General features: G+C 42.2%; 3 protein-coding genes across 3 annotated transcripts; 2 read left to right on the top strand and 1 right to left on the bottom strand.

Moving 5' to 3' along the window:
- The first annotated feature begins 1706 nt into the window (after positions 1 to 1706).
- Positions 1707 to 4563, top strand: LOC139572599 (protein phosphatase 2C-like domain-containing protein 1). The gene is made up of 3 exons (XM_071395297.1): positions 1707 to 1717; positions 1888 to 2705; positions 2816 to 4563. Exons 1-3 carry the CDS (start codon positions 1707 to 1709, stop codon positions 3625 to 3627), a joined length of 1641 nt encoding a protein of 546 aa, XP_071251398.1. The 3' UTR covers positions 3628 to 4563.
- Positions 3718 to 12631, bottom strand: LOC139573763 (ras-related protein Rab-5A-like). The gene is made up of 6 exons (XM_071397598.1): positions 12433 to 12631; positions 8454 to 8681; positions 8076 to 8227; positions 5610 to 5732; positions 5377 to 5470; positions 3718 to 5266 (listed from the first exon to the last, which is right to left on the bottom strand). The coding sequence occupies exons 2-6, from the start codon at positions 8617 to 8619 to the stop codon at positions 5151 to 5153; spliced, it is 651 nt and encodes a 216-aa protein (XP_071253699.1). The 5' UTR covers positions 8620 to 8681; positions 12433 to 12631; the 3' UTR covers positions 3718 to 5150.
- On the top strand, positions 10320 to 22395 carry LOC139572598 (EF-hand domain-containing family member B-like). The gene is given in 11 exon segments (XM_071395296.1): positions 10320 to 10463; positions 15116 to 15293; positions 15409 to 15519; positions 15759 to 15888; positions 16033 to 16097; positions 16224 to 16301; positions 18096 to 18250; positions 20375 to 20582; positions 20706 to 20843; positions 21039 to 21190; positions 21467 to 22395. Coding segments are annotated over 11 exon segments (1506 nt in total). The 3' UTR covers positions 21614 to 22395.
- The last annotated feature ends 815 nt before the right edge of the window (positions 22396 to 23210 follow it).

Raw genomic sequence — 23210 nt, 5'->3', positions numbered from 1 at the left:
GCTATAGAAATGTAGCAGTAATGTATGCAGGGCCAGGAGAGTTATCATGGTAATAGAACTGTCAGGGAAGTGACATCTCAGGGTTACGGTGATGACATCTAGGATAGGTGATGCAGGTCGCCAGCTAAGGAGATCACACCAGGTAGCAGCTGTGACTTTCAGGAAGTGTCACCTTGTGTTTCATGTCAACTGTAGGTTTTATTTTTTAATAATTTTTCATTTAACCTTTATTTAACTAGGCAAGTCAGTTAAGAACAAATTGTTATTTACAATGATGGCCTACCCTGGCCAATTGTGCCTTGCCCTATGGGACTCCCAATCACGGCCGGTTGTGATACAGCCTGGAACCGAACCCAGGTCTGTAGTGCCACCTCTAGCACTGAGATGCAGTGCCTTAGACCGCTGCACCACTCAGGAGCCCCTGAAGGTAAGAAGGAAGTGAACACATTCTTGCATCCCACTGCTTCCCTAATGCTCTATTGACTGTGTGTCATGCAGTAATGTCTGTACATTGCAGCAGTATGTTATAGCAACATTTTCACAAATGTTCTGTAAGGTACACTATATATACAAAAGTTAGTGGATTCGGCTGTTATTGTGAAGTGGAAACGTCTAGGAGCAACAACGGCTCAGCCGTGAAGTGGTAGGCCGCACAAGCTCACAGAACGGGACCGCCAAGTACTGAAGCACGTAGCGCGTAAAAATCCTCCATCCTCGGTTGCAACACCCACTACCAACTACCAAACTGCCTCTGGAAGCAACGTCAGCACAATAACTGTTCGTTGGGAGCTTCATGAAATGGGTTTCTACGGCTGAGCATCCCGACAAAAGCCTAAGATCCCCATGCGCAATGCCAAGCGTTAGCTGGAGTGGTGTAAAGCTCGCCGCCATTGGACTCTGGAGCAGCGGAAACGCGTTCTCTGGAGTGATGAATCACGCTTCCCCATCTGGCAGTCTGACGGACGAATCTGGGTTTGGCGGATCCCAGGAGAACACTACCTGCCCCAATGCATAGTGTCAACTGTAAAGTTTGGTGGAGGAGGAATAATGGTCTGGGAATGTTTTTCATGGTTCGGGCTAGGCCCCTTAGTTCCAGTGAAGGAACATCTTAACATTAGAGCATACAATGATATTCTAGACGATTCTGTGTCCAGATACTTTTGGTCATGTAGTGTGTTTGAGTTGCCTTTAACGATGGTATGGATGTAAAATTCTCATTCTAATTGTTTAAGGATTATTTCATTAAACTCCAAGTATGAAATTATAGATTTTGTCAACATTTCAAGAGTAGCCTATAAGGTAGGCTGGCTCACACTGACTCTTATTCCATGGTCCCCTTTGAGATGGTGTACTACTGCTGCCATCTGTTGGATAAAAGAGGGGCATACAGGTGCACAAAGCCAGCTCTTTAAGTACTTTAAGTAAATTGACAAGCCTATACTCTTTTTGTTTTGTTGTTGTCCCCTTCCCCTCAACACTATTAATCAGACTACTACTTTACTCTAAATGTCCATAATGACCAAAAGCCTACCAAACATCTTTCTTCATTTGATTCCGGAAAAAAACACACTTATTTGGAAGGCTCTCACACAAGCTGCACAATTTTGTCATAGTGCCTTTAGTTGCCAAGGAAACTGTTTCCGTGGAAAGGCCAGTAAACAGCTGAACTCAATCTAAAGTACTGCCATTACTTGAGGCGAGCATAAATGGACTCATGGTACACCCCTTTACATTGTCTGGAAATATTCACTAGGCTAGTTTGAGAAATAAGTCATTCTTTGTTATTAACATAATGGAACTTGTGAAATGGAAAATGAAAGGGCGACACATTTCAGTCCTGATTTGTTTGTGTTTGTATTCCCATTCTTTGACTAATTCTCACTCCAGTATTCCCATAGAGGGGCTCCCTGGGGAATCCTTTGACTCCAGTCCTGACACAGAAAGCCCTTACCAACACCATGCCCTCCACCACAGTTGGAGCAATATCCATGGCAACCCATCTTCCAATTTGGAGAAAGGTAAGAGCCGCTTCAGCGTCAGGGTCCAGTGTGTGGACTTTGTCCAACTTCAGCGCATGGCAGAATACAGCGTTACCACTTACAAAGGGAGCAACCCGTTAATCCGTGCTGTGGCAGTGTGTGAGGAGAAAAACTCCACATGGAAAAAGAACATGGAGGATGTGACCATTTTTCATGAGGGGTATGGAGGCAAAGAGGGGACCAGCTTTTTTGGGGTCTTTGACGGGTTTCACGGACAGATTTCTGCAGTTACGGCATCTAGGGAGATGCCTGTTTTAGTCCTGGAGCAACTCTCCAAACAGGACCCCTTGCTCTCCTTGGAGAAGGACCAGGTGAAGCTACTGTCAAGCTTTGAGGCCCTGTTCCAGAAAGACTACAACAGACCTTACCCAGGCCAGACCCAGAACATTGGACTAGGCCTAGGCCCTGAGCAGCTGGAGAATCTGACCAAAGTGGAACAGGTGAACCTAGCCTTCACCACAGCCTTCTGGAAGATGGACCGGGTCCTGGGGCTTGGCAAGAACGAGACCTCCAAGATCCGCTGGAGTGGCTGCACAGCGCTCCTCTGCCTGATCGACAGTGGGCTGCCCTCCTCAGACGGGAAGGAGCAGGGAACAGGACAGGAGAGTAATACACCAACCACCTCACAGGAGTTACAGGGTGGAAGAATTCTCATTGCTAACTGTGGTCAGTATTTTACTAGCATACTGATAATACACTGAAAATATGATACAGAACAAGTCTTATTCATTGACTACTATCAATTTCCAAATCTCTTGTTGATTCCCATTTCACAGGTAACGTCCATGCGGTGCTGTACAAACAAGGTAGGGGCTTCCGTCTGACCAAAGACCACAGCACGTCCAACCCTAAGGAGCGCAAACGCATCCTCCAGTCCGGAGGGGCAATCAGCGTCAACAAACAGCACGGTCTGGTGGAGGGGCTGACCAAGGCCACCCGAGGGCTTGGTCATTATGGCGATCGCAAGCTGAAAAAGTCAGTCATCCCTGTGCCTTACTCTGTGTCGCTGCCCACGGACCCATCCTTCCAGCTGCTGGTCCTAGCGTCCAGTGGCCTCTGGGAAGTCTTGGATGAGCATGCAGTGGCTGAGAGAGCTCTGACTGTCATTGAGTTGACTCAACAGAAATTAATATTGAAGACCCTGTGCGTCATGCAAACTGTTGAGGATTTGTCCGTTTCAGATTCTCAAAGTTGCATACAGTCAAGAGCAGGGTCATCTATTTTTGATAGTGAAGAACCTTCCAGTGTTAAGGATGAGGACAACCCACCAGAGTTGGACATGCCAGAGCCTCTGGGGGTACAAGCTAGAGATATTCAGAATGCAGAGGAAACAGAGAGACATCAATCCTCAGTCCTGCAGCAGGAGAGTGAGGTCAATGTGAAGGGAACTATGGCTGACAGTCTGAAGAATCTTACCTTGGACTACGAGCGCCTTGCAGCTGACATCTGTAGAGAGCTAGTGGACACAGCATTGGTCTCAGGTTCAAGGGAAAACATTTCAGTCATGGTCATACTTCTTCATGGGTTGGATGTGCTCAGAGAAAACACTCTCAAAGGAGAGTTGACAAAGCAAACAAATACCATGTAATTATAACTTCAGGACAATTTTTCAAGTTTTGCCAAGAATGAAAGCTCTTGCAATTCTTGTGATATTGAAAACATAAAGGCATGCAATATACCTAATTTATTGAATTTATTGACTTGTACCCTGACACTCAAACTGATCAGTCCTTCTTCACTAGTCATGTTTTACATTGTTAAATCCACCTGGCTTCAGAAAGACTACCAGTCAGTTAGTCCCACTATCGGTTGTTTGAGGCAATAGGTTAGCAAGTCCAACACAGTGTATCAGTTTTATAAAATGTAACGGCCAGTCATTAATTAAAATATAACCAACAATTGTTCAATGCAATAAGAGTCCCCTGAAATATGAACAGACCATTTTGAGAAAAGTACCAAGACACAGGTGAGTTGCAATTGAATTGTTAATAACACTACATATTTAAAAAGACCACCATTGATTAGCATTTAACCAGTTTGTGACAAGGTAATAAATCCATAGCTGACCTAGACCTACAATGGTGTACTGTACAATTGTTCGAAATCTCTAGACATCTTCCAGACAAGCTTATGCCCTCCAAGATGTATTGGTAGAAGACAACATTGCAACACCCTATGTAACAGAGTAATATTCCACAGACTGATGATAGGTAATAGTCAAGACTTATGTTGGTGCATGTTTTGAGGCCTAATTTTAAACACCACTAATTCTGACAAGTTGATAGTTCAACAATAGCAGTTTGGGGAAACAAAGGACTAGTCATATGTAAGGTCTTAACAAGACAATTTACAATGCTTGTCTGAGCATGTTCAACTGTCTCAGTGTTCTTCATTAAATCAATGCATCAACCAGAGAATGTTGTGATTTCAAGAGGGACTTCCCATGATGCACAAGCCAGTCATCATAGATGTGACAAACTTGCAGAGTCACCAGCCATCCAATCACAAAACCACCCTTAAATCCTGTGCAACCGTTTGCAGTGGGCCAGTTGTGTAATGGCGTTGGATGTTCTCGCCAAACTTCTCTGCAGACGAAGATGTCGTCGTCTCGGCAGCAGGTGCCAGGAAGTGGAATGCTTGGTTTGACAGTCCGTGCCTGACACTGCTTCAATAATGTTATTATACTCAGTACAAACAGTCATAGCCTCCAGGCATTTAACAATGGGGGAATTTGGTTTGTTTTGGTTGGAAGAACACAACTTACTTTTATCCCCAGTCCACTAACCCTATGACCTAGTTTACACTTTCTCTTCAGGGAATCAGACACACACCTTTCTCTCTCTCATAGAGGTTAGTCTTCCAACTGAATTAAGTAAAAAAAAAAAATGTTTTAGGCCTTGTAGTGATACATTATACTGACATTCATTTTAAAAAGTGTAAGTAAAAACAAACAAAAAAGTTTTAAATGCAGCTATACAGAGTCTTTAGCTATTCTGGGGAGAAAGGACGAGAGGTGGAAGGTCTGATGTCAGAAAGGGGAACACCATGTCCAGATGTTATTCAAAGTTAGGAGGAGAGGGGGAAGGTGCATGTGGGAAGAGTGGGCCAGGTTTAGGTACTGCAGCAGGAGCGACTGGCCGGCTGAGCTGCCTCCGTAAGATCCACTCCCCGGTTCCGCCCACTGTACGCGCCGTCAGCTTGAGGCTCGTTCTTGGGTAATTTCTTTGCTGTGAAGCGATAGGGAAAATGTTTAGGACCTGTGTTTCTATTATCAGATTGATAGACTCGTTAACATTTTCAAACAAAGTGTAATGAACATGGAACATAAAACACTTACCAATAGCCATGAACATCTCATTAACGTTCATAGAGGTCTTTGCTGATGTTTCCATGAACAGTAAACTGTTATCATCTGCATATGACTGGGCATCCTGGAAGAAAACCACCAAAATCAGTCAATATGCAACAAAGGTTGTGTTTAACTGCCTTATAGGTCAAATTGTATGATGACTCCATTGAGAATAAAACTAGCACAGTGTAATGTTCATTAGCAAATTCACTGGCACGAACCTGAAAATCCAATGCTCTTTTGTTTGCAAGGTCAGCTTTGTTCCCAGCCAACGCTATTACAATATTTGGACTGGCTTGTCTCTGAAGTTCCTTAACCCAGTTCTTTGCTCGTGCAAAGGAGTCCTGGCAAACAGCAGAAGGACAAGAGATTAAATCAGACAATAACAAGGTCCTTGTGGAAGAATGACAACACAACCCCTCCCTTAATTCCCTGGTTATGCTATTGACTTTGCAGGATATCCAAGATGTGGTCTCATTAAAGGAGAACCTCTATAAAATATGACAATTAAATATAATGTTCCCCAGCTTACATGTATGGCGAGTTTGTCAACAAGATGTATCATATTGCTGAGTTGAAGTCATGCTCTGCTCCAAACATTGGCTTAAGCTTTGTGTACAAAGCATTGATTTAGAAAACCAAGTTCGTTTGACAGCTTATTTCCATGAAATACTACGTTCTAACAATTTCCCAGCAAACGTCTTAGCAAATAAAGCTAAAGCAGACATGGGGATCAACCTAGAATTTCTCATTGGAGTTGCTCTTTTTTTTTTATACCTTTCATTTTACCCGGTTTGTTAATCTCAATGAGACTCTCTTTTACAAGAGAGACCTGCCAAAATTGCACCACAAAGTATCAGAAACATTTACAACATAAAAAGATCCATTTACACATTGAACAGAAAGATGGTTTGGGAAAGTGTGGTACAACTAGGGGTAAAAACAATGACAGCCCCTCAATTCATTTGTTAAAACAAAAGTGCCCTAGATGTAACAAGTTTGTTAGGACCAAATTAAATGAATAGGGATATTTTAGAATTGGGTCAAATCTAAGAACTACAGAAAGATGCTTGAAAACATGTCAGCAAAACGAGGCTACCCTTTTTCCTTTATATTTTCTTCAGATTCTCAACTAGGCCTATTAAAGAGGGCCTAATCAAACTCCTGCTAAATTTTCACAAAATGTCTTCAGCTGTACCTAATGCTATACAGTTAATTCGGAAAGTATTCAGACCCCTTAACTTTTTACACATTGTTACGTTACAGCCTTATTCTAAAATGGATTCAATTGTTTGTGCCCCCTCATCAATCTACACAACATGACAAAGTAAAAAGAGGCGCAGAAATTATTGCAAATGTATTAAAGATATGTAAAATGTGATATTTCAGTTCTAGAAGTATTCAGACCCTTTACTCAGTACTTTGTTGAAGCACCTTTGACAGAGATTACAGCCTCGAGTCTTCTTGGGTATGACGCTACAAGCTTGGCACACCTGACTTGAACCCTCTCAAGCTCTGTCAGGTTGAATGGGGAGCTATTTTCAGGTCTCTCCAGAGAAGTTTGATCGAGTTCAAGTCTGGGCTCTGGATGGGCCACTCAAGGACATTCAGACTTGTCCCAAAGCCACTCCTGCGTTGTCTTGGCTGTGTGCTTAGGGTCGTTGTCCTGTTGGAAGGTGAACCCTCGCCCCAGTCTGAGGTCCTGAGCGCTCTGGAGCAGGTTTTCATCAAGGAGCTCACCGTACTTTTATCTGTTCATCTTTCCCCTCGATCCGGACTAGTCTCCCAGTCCCTGCCACTGAAAAACAACTCCACAGCATGATGCTGCCACCACCATAGGGATGGTGCCAGGTTTCCTCCAGACGCTTGGCAGTCAGGCCAAAGAGTTCAATCTTGGTTTCATCAGACCAGATGATCTTGTTTCTCATGGTCTGAGAGTCCTTTAGCGGGATGTCATGTGCCCTTTACTGAAGAGTGGCGTCTGTCTGGCCACTACCATAAAGGCCTGATTGGTGGAGTGCTGCAGAGATGGTTGTCCTTCTGAGAGGTTCTCCCATCTACACAGAGGAGCTCTGTCAGAGTGACCATTGGGTTCGTGGTCACCTCCCTGACCTAGGCCCTTCTCCCCCGATTCCTCATTTTGGCCAGGCGGCCAGCTCTAGGAAGAGTCTTGGTGGTTCCAAACTTCTTCCATTTAAGAATGATGGAGGCACTGTGTTCTTGGGACCTTCAATGCTGCGGAAATGTTTTGGTACCCTTCCACCAAATCTGTGCACTGTCAACTGTGGGACCTTATATAGACAGGTGTGTGCGCCTTTTCAATTGAATGGACATGATTTGGATTTACCACAGGTGGACTCCAATCAAGTTGTAGAAACATCTCAAGGATGATCAATGGAAACAGGATGCACCTGAGCTCAATTTCGAGTCTCATAGCAAAAGGTCTGAATACTTACCTTATTGTTTGTTTTTTATTTTTAATACATGTTAATGTCTAAAACCCTGTTTTGCTTTGTCATTATGGGATATTGTGTGTAGATTGATGAGGGGGAAAAAATATTTAATCCATTTTAGAATAAAAATGTGGAAAAAGGGAAGGGGTCTGAATACTTTCCAAATGCACTGTACCTAATTTAAGAGTCTCTTTTAATGTGTGACAGAGTACATAAACCCGGCTGCTGACTCACTTTGTTAGTGATGTCGTAGACCACGATTGCGGCCTGGGCACCTCTGTAGTACATGGGTGCTAAGCTGTGGTAGCGCTCCTGACCAGCTGTGTCCCATATCTCAAACTTGACTGTCGTGTCATCCAAACATACTGTCTGAGTCAGGAAGGCAGCTGAGAGGAGACAAACAGTCAAAGCAGCATTTAGAATTTTGTTTGCAGTAGGCTATAAGAAAACATCTGGCTGTCCAGTTTCCAACAATGGACTATATATATATATCTCTCATGGGAGATTGCATAACCTACAGAATGTAATCAGAAATGTAGTCAGAATGACTACAGGACAAAAAGATAACCCAAAACCATTAACACATGAATCGAAGATGTCAGATCAGCCTACCTCCGATTGTGCTCTCTTGGAATTCATGAAACTGGCCCTTGACGAAGCGAAGTACAAGACTGGACTTTCCCACGGCGGACTCCCCTAAGAGTACTAATTTGAACTGGGAGATCTTGTTGCCTGTGTTCGGCCCATTGGGTCGTGTTGCACCACCCCTACTTGCCATGTCCTACACCCGAGTCTCTTGCTCTGGATGCAGAAGTACCGCTTGAATGGTCACTCCTAGAACTGCCAAAAATGAGATGTCACATAAATTGTCAATAGATCAGTGAATAAAGTAGTGGGGGGAAAAATAAATACAACTACAAAATAATCCAAACTATCAACTTTGACATTTAATTGGTTAGAAATTGTTAAATTAGCTTTGTCTCTGATCATCATTGTAATATCATTGAATCACAGGATGTAGCTAGCTAGTTAACTACAGACAGTATTTGGAAATGTGACGACGACTTTCACTTGGCAATTAGCTAGTAACATTGGACTTGTTTACAAAGAGTATATTACACCTATTTCTTAACTGTCCCAACTAGGGTTTCAAAAGGGTCGGAAACTTTACGGGAAATTTCCGGAATTTTCTATGGGAAGTTGAGCCCGGGAATTTTGCTTAAATTCATCATCAAAAAAAAAAGTTGGCTTATAACAGTGAACCTTTTTTGAGGGATACACATAAGGCAATTATAGGTCTTGTGGCATATTTTGGTTAAACTATCCCCAATTCAATGGAATTGCAACCCTCTGCATGCACACTGCATTCTTCCATCACATGTACAGCTGATTCTCAAGATCTTGCACACTAATGAGATGAGCCCACACTACTACACTGTCTGAGCCAAGGACTACATGCTTTCTGGTAAGTTTTGATTACAATACTGGGTTGGGTGAATATATTTTATATGACATACATGATTTTTTGTTAGCTAGTAAATAGTAGCCTACAGCAAAGTGTGTTTAAATCATTTCTAACTTGTTAATCATTTCTGCTAGTTCGTTTTTGCTACCATTTGGGTTTTAGCTTGCTTGAGCCTGCTAACTGAGGAGTGTTAATTCACCTGTTTCCATACATGTTTCACTTAAAAAAGAAATGTCTTACAAAAGGAGTTGTTTAATCTAACTGCTTAACTATTTATCTGTACATGAATTGTATTAGTTGGTTTTTATTACTCATTTTTTTCTAATCTTTACAGGAAAATGCCATGGGCACTATCTGATGTGTGGAGACATTTCACTGCAGCTAATGTAGAAAGAAAAGCTCTGTACATTTGCAAATACTGTGCCAAATCATATGTGAAGAATGCAACAAAAATGCAGAATCATCTGGCCAACTACATAAAGTTCCCTCAGCGCTCACAACAAGCAACCTCAAATAGAAGTAGAGAGACTTTTGTCAGAGGTGAAAATTATTAATTAGACACCTTATCGATAGCAACAGCTCATGGTCCTCCTGGAATCAGAAGTTTTTTTGACTCAATGGGGGAACGTAGTCAGAGAAATGCTGAAGAATGTCTTGCTTGAGCAGTGGATGCAATTGGAAGAGATTTCTGAATGTTGTTTGCCCAGCATAGAACCCTCCAACCAGACATGCTTTATCTACTCATTTGCTGGATGCAGAGTTCAACAGAGTGAAGGTCAAGCAAATCATAGACAAAGCAGACTGTATTGCAATCGTCTCTGATGGGTGGTCAAATGTTCATGGGCAAGGAATAATTAACTACATCATCTCCACCACTCAACCAGTATTCTACAAGAGCACAGACACAAGGGACAACAGACACACAGGTAGTGTGTGATGCAGATGAGCTGAAGGCAGTCATCAATGACCTTGGACCGCAGGTATTTGCACTGGTGACAGACAATGCAGTGAACATGAAGGCTGCTTGGTCTAAAGTGGAGGCGTCCTACCCTCACATCACACCCATTGGCTGTGCTGCTCATACATTGAATCTGTTCCTCAAGGACATCATGGCACTGAAAACAATGGATACACTCTATAAGAGAGCCAAGGAAATGGTTAGGTATGTGAAGGGTCATCAAGTTATAGCAGCAATCTACCTCACCAAGCAAAGTGACAAGAATAAGAGCACCACATTGAAGCTGCCCAGCAACACCCGTTGGGGTGGTGTTGTCATGTTTGACAGTCTCCTGGAGGGGAAGGAGTCTCTCCAAGAAATGGCCATATCACAGTCTGTATGGACAGCCCCATCAAGAGGATCCTCCTGGATGATGCATTTTGGGAGAGAGTGGTAAGCAGCCTGAAACCTACAGCAGTAGCCATTGCATGGATTGAGGGAGACAATGCCATTCTGTCCGATGTTCAGACTCTGCTTGCAGATGTAAAAGAAGAAACCCGTACTGCCCTGCCCACTTCACTGTTGCTCCAAGCAGAGGAAACTGCAGTTCTGAAATACATCAAAACACATGAAGACTTCTGCCTGAAGCCCATACACACCACAGCGTACATGTTGGCAAGAGCATCCTGTCTGGTGCAGAGATCAACAAGGCCTATGGTGTCATCACTACCGTGTCTCACCACCTTGGCCTGGATGAGGGCAAGGTTCTTGGCAGTCTGGCGAAATACACTTCCAAGCAAGGGTATTAGGAAGGAGATGCAATATACCAACATATCTCATCAGCCACCTGGTGGAAAGGACTTTGTGGATCTGAGGCTCTTTCCCCTGTCGCCTCCATCATCCTTCAAATCCCACCTACATCAGCCGCCTCAGAGCACAGCTGGTCCTTGTTTGGGAACACACACACCAAAGCACGCAACAGGCTGACCAATACAGGGGTTGAAAAATTGGTGGCCATCCGGGCAAATTTGAGGCGTTTTGAGTCTGACAACGAGCCATCCTCAACAAGGTTGGAAAGTGACAGTGATGATGAGGCCTCAGAGTCTGATGTTCAAGAGGTGGACATTGAGGAGTTACAGGGAGAAGACATGGAAGCCTGAGAGGCAGACAACCAAAGCTTTAGTTTCTAGAATATCATTTTACAGATGTATGTTGAAAACGTTTTTGGGAGATGCGATGGATCATTGGGGATCATTCAATATTCCCTTTCTTTTGTTCAGTGAAATCATCCCATGTGAAGAGTCAACTAACTCATTTAGATAAAGCTCAATTCGTAACTGAATAGATTTTTTTTTATTGGAAGGATTTAATCATTTGCATTTATGTCTACTTATGATAAGGTAAAATGTTTGTCTCCATATGATATGGTAACGTTAAATATATCAAATGCAAAAAACATCTACATTTAAATGTTTTTAATCATATATTCCCGTTAATTCCCACGGAAATTTTCCACCTCTGAATATTTCCCAAAATGTGAAACCCTAGTCCCAACAAGTAAACACAACAAGCCTATGTGTCTAGTCAAAAATAATTGCAGTGAAGACATGTGGGTCGAAATCGTGTTACGTCAGTCTTAACCACAAATAACCACTGTGTTGACTAGCTAGCTAGTCAGTCATGATGGCGGATAGAACCTATCATCAAGCACTGTGTCCGTCAAAAATAATCATTAGCTTCCTCAGTCCCACCCATTGGTCCAATCTTGTCTACGACAAATTGGTTAGTTAGCACGCTAGCTAACCAGCCAGTTACAACTAGCTAACGTAGCTAGCTATAATTATTTAGATTATGTGGCTACTGTTAGCGAGCTAGTTTACTTTAGCAAACTAACTAACTACAGTACATTGAAAACATATGGTAGTTCGTACACTAAAACTATCGGTCTTACTGCTAGCAAGCTACATAAGGTTGAACCACACCTCACCCTGCTTCACGCAAATACGTAGAAGCTAGCTACATACATACATTTCAATGGTCAACTCACAGCAGTATATTAAGAACGGGTCAACTGCTGGTTTATTATTTGCTGTGAGCTAGCTAACAAAACATAGCTTTCGGCCTAGCCAGGGCTAGCTAGCAAGCTAGTTCTGCCGGTAAACTAGCTAGCTAAAATGATATCTGCTTACCTTATCCGATATAATTAACTAGGTAGCTGAAGGGATTTACAAAAAATATATATATTTCCGGCACTCCACAATCTTTTCAAAGGTCGATAAATTTCATAAAGCTTGTCCCTTTCCCACTTCCCGTTTGTTTAGCATGGTACGGTGTATGATGATAAATCGAGTACCTACGTAGCGCTGAGAATAAACCAATCACACACTCGTGTTAAAGGGGCAATCTGCGATTTAAACAACAACCTATCCCCGCCACTGCTTCAGTAAAAAGCTGAGGGATGGGGCTTGAGAAATGTAACCGCTCTCAAATTAATAGACAGAGCTATGGATACAAGGACTGGCCATCCATGGTATCAACATTATAGTTTGAACTATGTTTTGAGGTTATACGTTTGTTTACATTTACTTTGTTGGAGTAAAACAAACGTATATTTAGGGTTCTGATGGGGTCCGACAGTTGAACTAAGTTCGAGGCATTTATAAGTTATATTCTTAAAGAATCAATTTGTCCATTTAATTAATTTACAAGTCCAAAAATCGATGTAGCAACTGCAGATTGCAACTAATGAAAGGATCCGGAAAACGAATCGTTTTATAAGGCAAAGAGGTAATGTTACACAAGTGTGATAACTAATTCACAAAACATTTTTTTTAAACATATGACATGACTTGATGTATGCAACTTTATGTCATAACACGTCATATTGTCAAAGTGTAGGCTAAAAGCAAACATTTGCAATGTTCATAATCATACAGGTCCTTAATTGTTTTTATTTATTTATTTATTTAACTACGCAAGTCAGTTAAGAACAAGTTCTTATTTACAATGACGGCCTGGGAACAGTGGGTTAACGGCCTTGTTCAGGGGCAGAACGACATATATATATATATTACAAACACTTAAATTATTCAATACATTTTAAATCACCATAACATAAATCAGCATAGACGCGGTAAATGGACGCACATCCAAAAACTCCGTTATGATGTATGTATTGTAGAAGGCCCACAATGTGGTTACTTAAGTCCGATTTTGATATATTTAGCTGTTTTTTCTTTAGAAGTTGTCCCTTTTCAGGTTTAGAAGTGACTGCTAAATGCTAACTCCCTTTCAAAAAACTGGTTAGCATAGCTAGCATACAGAAATCGGTAGTGGTAATCAGTCGTTTTTAACTGTAATGCAGTTGATTTGTGACAATGACAATGACATGAACATGTGTTGGGGTTAACATCTATACAAACATTATACTCCGATTTTTATCTCAACATAGTGTGAAATACACATAAACAATAGCCTAAATGTAGACTAATGTTGCTGGGGGGCAATGAGAAGATTCGGGATCTTTCCCTCACCGCCCTTCCCCCACGCGTTTCTATGTCAATTCCATTGTTTTGATCGAGTTCGATTGATCTCTTTGCGCTGGAGGCACTTTTTTCCCGCAATAGTAATTATAACAAGGTAGAATGTTGATGGTTTTTTTCTAGAACACAGGCACAGTAAGCCTATAATTATAATGCCAATCAGATCAGACTTCGGTTTCCTAGTGGCGGAAATGTGAATGTGTCTGTTTGTATGGGTGTATATTCACTGTCTCACACACCTTCCTTTTAAAGCCCCAAACCCCAACAGTAGTGAGGACGTTTCTCAACACAACATGCCCAGGTGCAGGGACTATCCGAGTGTTCCATGGGAAAGCCAACGACCCTGACATTGCCAGTACTCTAGTTCATGGAGAGAGCAGCCAAGCTTCTATTTCAGTGAGTAGAGGCCTAAATAAACAGACATGTGTAACAGTATAACTTTAGTACGTCCCCTCGCCCCGACACGGGCGCGAACCAGGGACCCTCTGCACACGTCAACAACAGTCGCCCACGAAGCGTCGTTACCCATCGCTCCACAAAAGCCGCGGCCCTTGCAGAGCAAGGGGAAACCCTACTTAAGTCTCAGAGCAAGTGACGTAACTGATTGAAATGCTAGTAGCGCGTACCCGCTAACTAGCTAGCCATTTCACATCCGTTACACTCACCCCCCTTTCAACCTCCTCCTTTTCCGCAGCAACCAGTGATCCGGGTCAACAGCATCAATGTAACAGTATAACTTTAGTACGTCCCCTCGCCCCGACACGGGCGCGAACCAGGGACCCTCTGCACACGTCAACAACAGTCGCCCACGAAGCGTTACCCATCGCTCCACAAAAGCCGCGGCCCTTGCAGAGCAAGGGGAAACCCTACTTAAGTCTCAGAGCAAGTGACGTAACTGATTGAAATGCTAGTAGCGCGTACCCGCTAACTAGCTAGCCATTTCACATCCGTTACACATGCATAGTGAGTATTAAGCGAACTAAACCCAGGTTTTAATTTTACAGATGTAGGATCTTAATTTGATCACTGTTGCTGAGAATGTTTACTGCATAACAGGAAATGCAAACTTGTAGTGTATTCATGATTTAAAAAGACTTCTAAAGTTTCTAATTTCCAGACTTGATTTGCCCTAACAAAAAATGTATCAACCGCTACAGAAAATGTCCATTAATTATAATCCACATAATAATTAAAATTTCCTGTTGCTGCAGGATTGTTTTCCTGCTGTAGCAAACTGGCTAAAATTAAGATCATACATCTGTAGATACATTTAACATGGTAGAGATCATCAATGGTCATATGGTCGCATTTGTTTCTGTATTTCCTACAGGGTGGATTAGTGATCAACCCACCACCTAAGACCATCTATCAACAGAGGTTACATCAGATCTGGTATTCCACCAATCAAAAAGCCCCCCTGGGCAGGTCACGTGATCAGAGCCCTGGGCTTGCAAATTGGTTCGACACCCACACCGGTAAAGCCACATTTGGTGTGAAATCCCCCAATAGTGAGTCAAACAATAAAGACCCTAGAAGCTACAATGTGTCGCCATGAACATTCATATTATGACTGAAAGATATATCCACAAGCCTTCATGTACAAGTGTGTTCCTTCTGATCCAGCTGCAGCTGCAGGTGCGATTATCAACCCACCTAAAAGCGTGGAGCAGGTGGAGACAGAGGCTCAGGAGGGACACCAGTCTTATATCCGCTCCCACAATGCCTACTTTGTCGGTGAGTATTGTGGACATTTGTCTCTCTTTGGTTCTGACAGTGTTCAAATGGGGACTTCATTTAGGCTTGGAAGTCATTTATATGCTATTCAATATGTTGTTTTACACATTGATTTAACACCCATAATTTTCAGACACATTTCTGTAGAAACACCATAGCCAGTGGTTAATCACACCTGTCGATATTTCTCTGTTTGATTTTAGCCTGGGTAAATCCATCATAACTGTGTTGTGTCCCAGGTGAACAGGTTGATAGGAAATACAAGTGGAGCAGTTATGGAAAGGACGGCAGGTTCGGAGTGCCTACTCCCCACCACAACGATGGACGCAGTGTCTCCAAATCTCTCCACTGGTTGTGTGATACTCAGAAGTAAGCACTTATCCTACCTTAAGTTTATTCAAAACACTTGACTTCTCATCACCATTCAATGTCACACAATGCATTGCCAATAGTCATGACATCAAATGTTGATTTGTGTACTGCTATTTTTCCCATACTCATAACAGTGCAAAGTTTGTTTCTCAGAGATGTGATGACAGGGAAAGGATACAGCCACAGATTGGCAAAGTGCATGACCCGTAAGTCTATCACATTAGCTCTTTAATGCAGATCTAGTTAAATGCCTGTTCAGTATATGTTCCAGACCTGTGTATTGTACAACTCATGCCCAGCTACTACAGTAGCTTTAATTCCTCTATTCCCAGCCTTTTATAGCATAGCAGACACATTGAAAGTGCCAGCAGGTCATACATATGGAATCTTGATGCGGCCAGAGGACTTTGGTGAGTAAAATGTTCATTAATAAAAGGGCAGATATTCATAAAAGGACACATACAGTGAGGGAAAAAGTATTTGATCCCCTGCTGATTTTGTACGTTTGCCCACTGACAAAGAAATGATCAGTCTGTAATTTTAATGGTAGGTTTATTTGAACAGTGAGAGACAGAATATCAACAAAAAAATCCAGAAAAACGCATGTCAAAAATGTTATAAATTCATTTGCATTTTAATGAGGGAAATAAGTATTTGACCCCTCTGCCAACAAGGGTTTTGCCACCAAGTACTAAGTCATGTTTTGCAATCACAGAGGTCAGATGTTTCTTGTAGTTGGCCACCAGGTTTGCACACATCTCAGGAGGGATTTTGTCCCACTCCTCTTTGCAGATCTTCTTCAAGTCATTAAGGTTTCGAGACTGACGTTTGGCAACTCGAACCTTCAGCTCCCTCCACAGATTTTCTATGGGATTAAGGTCTGGAGACTGGCTAGGCCACTCCAGGACCTTAATGTGCTTTTTCTTGAGCCACTCCTTTGTTGCCTTGGCCGTGTGTTTTGGGTCATTGTCATGCTGGAATACCCATCCACGACCCATTTTCAATACCCTGGCTGAGGGAAGGAGGTTTTCACCCAAGATTTGACGGTACATGGCCCCGTCCATCGTCCCTTTGATGCGGTGAAGTTGTCCTGTCCCCTTAGCAGAAAAACACCCCCAAAGCATAATGTTTCCACCTCCATGTTTGACGGTGGGGATGGTTTCTTGGGGTCATAGGCAGCATTCCTCCTCCTCCAAACACGGCAAGTTGAGTTGATGCCAAAGAGCTCCATTTTGGTCTCATCTGACCACAACACGTTCACCCAGTTGTCCTCTGAATCATTCAGATGTTCATTGGCAAACTTCAGACGGGCATGTATATGTGCTTTCTTGAGCAGGGGGACCTTGCGGGCGCTGCAGGATTTCAGTCCTTCACGGCGTAGTGTGTTACCAATTGTTTTCTTGGTGACTATGGTCCCAGCTGCCTTGAGATCATTGACAAGATCCTCCTGTGTAGTTCTGGGCTGATTCCTCACCATTCTCATGATCATTGCAACTCCACGAGGTGAGATCTTGCATGGAGCCCCAGGCCGAGGGAGATTGACAGTTCTTTTGTGTTTCTTCCATTTGCGAATAATCGCACCAACTGTTGTCACCTTCTCACCAAGCTGCTTGGCAATGGTCTTGTAGCCCATTCCAGCCTTGTGTAGATCTACAATCTTGTCCCTGACATCCTTGGAGAGCTCTTTGGTCTTGGCCATGGTGGAGAGTTTGGAATCTGATTGATTGATTGCTTCTGTGGACAGGTGTCTTTTATACAGGTAAGAAACTGAGATTAGGAGCACTCCCTTTAAGAGTGTGCTCCTAATCTCAGCTCGTTACCTGTATGAAAGACACCTGGGAGCCAGAAATCTTTCTGATTGAGAGGGGGTCAAATACTTATTTCCCTCATTAAAATGCAAATCAATTTATAACATTTTTGACATGCGTTTTTCTGGATATTTTTGTTGTTATTCTGTCTCTCACTGTTCAAATAAACCTACCATTAAAATTATACACTGATAATTTCTTTGTCAGTGGGCAAATGTACAAAATCAGCAGGGGATCAAATACTTTTTTCCCTCACTGTATTGAGTTTTCTGTTACAATGCCAGTATGAAATTGGTAAAAATGGGTAAAGCTATAATGTAGTCTAGAGGGGTGACCAAAATGTAAGCCTTCTGTTATTGTTTGAAGATGAAGAATTTGGTTTAACTTTCTCCACAGGTGCGGGTGACCTTCTCCACTCCACCCCTCCAGCAGAGTACCAGAAAGGTACAGACAGACAGCGCACCCTGGTCAGTGCTGTACACCAGCACCTCAAGAAGGTCAACTTCCACAACTTTAACTCCCTGCTGCAGGCCTTCAGGCACGACGACAAGGTTACATACAGTGCATTCGGAAAGTATTAAGACCCCTTGACTTTTTTGCATTCGGAAAGTATTAAGACCCCTTGACCTTTTCCACATTTTGTTACGCTACAGCCTTATTCTAAAAGGGATTTTTTTTTAAATCAATATACACTCATCAATCTACACACAATACCCCACAATGACAAAGTAAAAACAGGTTTTTAGACATTTTTGCTAATTTATTACAAATAAAAAACAGAAATACCTTATTTACATAAGTATCCAGACCCTTTGCTATGAGACTCGAAATTGAGGTCGGGTGCATCCTATTTCCATTGATCATCCTTGAGATGTTTCTACAACTTGATTGGAGTCCACCTGTGGTAAATTCAATTGATTGGACATGATTTGAAAAGGCACACACCTGTCTATATAAGGTCCCCGAGACAAGATGGTGTCGAGGCACAGAACTGGGGAAGGCTAGATCACAGTGGCCTCCATCATTCTTAAATGGAAGAAGTGTGGAACCACCAAGACTCTTCCTAGAGCTGGCCGCCCGGCCAAACTGAGGAATCGGGGGAGAAGGGCCTTGGTCAAGGAGGTGACCAAGAACCCGATGGTCACTCTGACAGAGCTCCAGAATTCCTCTGTGGAGATGGCAGAACCTTCCAGAAGGACAACTATCTCTGCAGTACTCCACCAATCAGGCCTTTATGGTTGTAGCCAGATGGAAGCCACTTCTCTGTAAAAGGCACATGACAGCCCGCTTGGAGTTTGCGAAAAGGCACCTAAAGGACACTCAGACCATGAAAAACAAAATTCTCTGGTCTGATGAAACCAAGATTGAACTCTTTGACCTGAATGCCAAGCATCTGGAGGAAAAGTGGCATCATCCCTACGGTGAAGCATGGTGGTGGCAGCATCATGCTGGGGGGGATGTTTTTCAGCGGCAGGGACTGGGGGACTATTCAGGATAGAGGGAAAGATGAACGGAGCAAAGTACAGAGAGATCCTTGATGAAAACCTGCTCCAGAGCCCTCAGGACCTCAGACTGGGGCGAAGGTTCACCTTCCAACAGGACAATGACCCTAAGCACACAGCCAAGATGACGCAGGAGTGGCTTTGGGACAAGTCTCTGAATGTCCTTCAGTTGCCCAGCCAGAGCCCGGACTTGAACCCGATCAAACATCACTGGAGAGACCTGAAAAAAGCTGTGCATCGACGCTCCCCATCCAACCTATCAGAGCTTGAGAGGATCTGCAGAGAAGAATGGGAGAAACTCCCCAAATACAGGTGGCCAAGCTTGTACTGTAGTGTCATACCCGAGAAGACTCAAAGCTGTAATCGCTGCCAAAGGTGCTTCAACAAAGTACTTAGTAAAGGGTCTGAATACCTATGTAAATTTTGAATTTTTAATACATTTGCAAAAATGTCTAAAAACCTGTTTTTGCTTTGTCATTATGGGATATTGTGTGCAGATTGATGAGGGAAAACAACAATTTAATCAATTTTAGAATAAGGCTGTAATGCAACAATGCGGAAAAAGTAAAGTTGTCTGAATACTTTTCGAATGCACTGTATTTACAATTCTACTGTATTAACTTGATAATATCACAGAATTTCTAAACACCAGGACCAACATCGCAATACTTCCGGGAAAGCTTTGCGAAGCAGACTCGACCGACCAGACATGGGTTTGGGGTCTGCAAGTCAATGGGAGAAGTGAAAAATTCTTCCATAGTTGTTAATTTTCCTTAAATCTAAAGGCACAACCTAGATTCAAGCCAATGTCTGAAGTAGCTGAACATGTTATTACTCCAACGTTGTGAAAGTGACAAACTGACACATTTTCATTTTCATCAAAAACAACTTAACGTCGAAGGAGTGCCTTTGATTTGATTGCCTGCACATGTGCAGTTCGGCACGAGACTACCGTTAGACCTGATGACATGTTTCTGCGCATGAGCTTAGCTAACCAACGTCGCCATGACATCGCCTACAAGCATTTCTATTGGAGAAGCAGTTATCTTCATACTGTACTGTCTTTGATAATATTAAGTTCGTTTGAGATTGTTCACTGTGTTCAGTCTGAGGTGTGTCTGTCTGTGTGTGTGTGCTATGTGCATGTGTCCGTGTGTGTGTGTGACTCCACAGAAGGGTCAGGGTGTGATCGACGGGGAGGACCTGCAGGACGTGTGTCATCAGTTTAACCTGGACCTGAGTGGGCCGGTGCTGGATGACTTGATGGAGTACTGTGACATGGACAAAGATGGACTCATCAACTTTCAGGAGTTCGCCAACTTCCTCAACTGGAAGGACAAAATGCCCATCAGTAAAGCGGAGCAGCGTATTCTGACCAGTGGTCAGTTAGTGTCTAAGCATAGAAATATAATTACTAGAATGCTCATTCCCATTCAAGTAAATTTTCTGTGATTGGTGGACTGGTGGTAATTCTATTCCCTTTTGATTGACAACTCTACCTCAGAGTGTAAGATCAGCACAGCCCCAGATAACATGCAGAGAGAGGCTCTCCCTGTGAGACCTGCAGCCTCAGAGGCTTTGGCCAGACCGGAGGACCGGGAACCTGCAGAGGTGGGCAGCATGCTGAAGAATAGATATTTAGGTGAAAGATGCATGAAGAATTTGAAATAATTCCCACACTTCTCAAAAACAATTCAGGGAGGGAAAATTCTCTGAGATTCAGCACACGATTTCTCACATTTGTATCTTAGCATTACAATGGACTGGTAGTCCTTTTCCCCCTGCTTCTCTACATTGTGTGAATCTCACTGTATAATTATGACATCTTTCCACATAGACTATCGTATGTACGGGACTCCCACAGTGCGCGTCAGCGACAGCACTAACTACGGTGACCAGACCACAGCCTTTGACCTCCTGTTTCCTACGCTGTCCTCCCTAAGGGGAGTCCACATGGAGCACTTCTTCTGTCCCCGCACCTAAGAGTAGGTACAGAATACCAATGAACCCACTGAAGAATCAAGGGAGAGAAAGAAAGATATGGTCTAGTAGATTTGATAGAATCCCACATACAGTACCATGTGGGATTTTGTTACAGCATTCAAAATGTAGGAAAACGTTGTTTCAAAAATATAATTGGTATGAACAATTCTGCCATTGGAGAAGTGATTGACGCAAAATGTTATTGAAATAGGACGGAGCATGAGCAAATCATTTGTCAAAGAGATCTTCTGATTCTTATTTCCGCCTCCATTTCCTTTTCAGATCACTGACATATTCCGAAATGTGGGCGCAAGTATTTCCGAGGAGACATTTGTGGAGGCGTGGAAGCTGGCATCCATGAGACACCCCACTGGGGACATGTGTGTGGAGATTTTCCGGGACGTTCTAAAGGAAATTCAAGCTAATTAAATCTGAATAGTATCTTTTACCTCCTCAGTATCTATTCCGTGAAAGAATGTACTTCAAGTATTCCATATACAACACAAGTGTTATACTTCTTTTTTGTCTTTGAGACTAACTATTAATTGTCATAATAACGGTCATTAAAATTATTTTCGATTGTGGACTGTAATGTATTTTCTTAGGTTGAGAGCAATAAGCTGTTTCTAGAATAAGTAATACCTTTTTGTCTGCTGCTAACTAAATGCTTACCCTTCCTTCATGTGATAATATAGAGTATCTACTCCTGAAAACTAAGTAAATACTGAGAATTATGAGTACCATCATGCAATCGGAGTCTTATCATTTGAAGTCCTGTTTATTCTGTCATACTCTTTGATTAGATTTACACACATATTTACTCTATGGTTTTATTAGTCAGTGTTATAATGTTAATCTGTCAATCCTAATTAAATATGTGGCCACAGCCTTAGACACACAAACACACAGGCGTGCGCACATACACACAGGCGTGCGCAAACACCCACCTACTGTACTGACGGCATATTGAAGTAATTGTTTGGATAACAATATCAACTTGAATAACCAGATGAATAAAAGGTACCGGGGTGCATACACTAATCCATGTCAAAACCCAACAACACAGGAATATAACATGTTAATAAACAACACATTAGCTTTTTGTCAGTGTTTTATCACTTGAATTATTCCACTACTGTAAATTACCATTTAACAATCTGACACCCTGGCGTGGTGAATTGGCTAATATGCTATAAACATATTCACTAGCATTTTAACATAAGTAAAGCTATGCACACTCATAATCACATTAGGAATAACCAGGAAGCGTCTCTAACCAGAACCCCCTACGCACCTGCCCATATTACCACGCCTGGAAATTATAATAATCCCCAACCATATTTCATTATGCATGAATTAATGCTTACTAATGAAGGAATTGTCTCTCTTTTTGATGCATCATTAATAGTGTGATTTAAGAGTTGACAGAATTGGATGAAACACAGTGTTCAATAGCCTGTCAGTGTAATTGTTTTACATTGTATTTTATTAAACATTTATTTAACTAGGCAAGTCAGTTAAGAACAAATTATTATATACAATGACGGCCTAATAGAGGATGTTTGATTTTGGCACTGGCATAATACATTACAGTACACCAACATCTGTGATTCCTTTGAGACATTTAATCATAATGTAAGATATTTGTATGCTTCATAACCACTACATAAAACCTTCACAAATCATCTAAGCATCTGTCATACTATCTAAATGATGTATAAAGGGTGACATAACCAATACCATTGTAGGGTGAATTGCCAAATGTGACATTACACACTTTGTATGTTTTTACAACATTTATAGAATATGACATATGCTTATAGATTATTTGTGAAGCATTTATGTAGTGCTTATGTATGCTATATAAAGCCTTTCCAAGTTGTACTTCCTTTAAAGTGGGACCGGTATGTGTATACTATCCTACCTTTGTTTTTTCCCAAACTAAACCGAGGTCACTCATGTAAAATGTGTATCATATAAACATCTACAGGAGGATAAGGAGACTTGCCAGTTATTATCCAACCGC

The sequence above is a fragment of the Salvelinus alpinus genome, chromosome 4 (assembly GCF_045679555.1).
Source record: "Salvelinus alpinus chromosome 4, SLU_Salpinus.1, whole genome shotgun sequence".
Lineage (NCBI taxonomy): Eukaryota > Metazoa > Chordata > Actinopteri > Salmoniformes > Salmonidae > Salvelinus > Salvelinus alpinus.
This window is presented reverse-complemented; position numbering and strand designations above follow the sequence as displayed.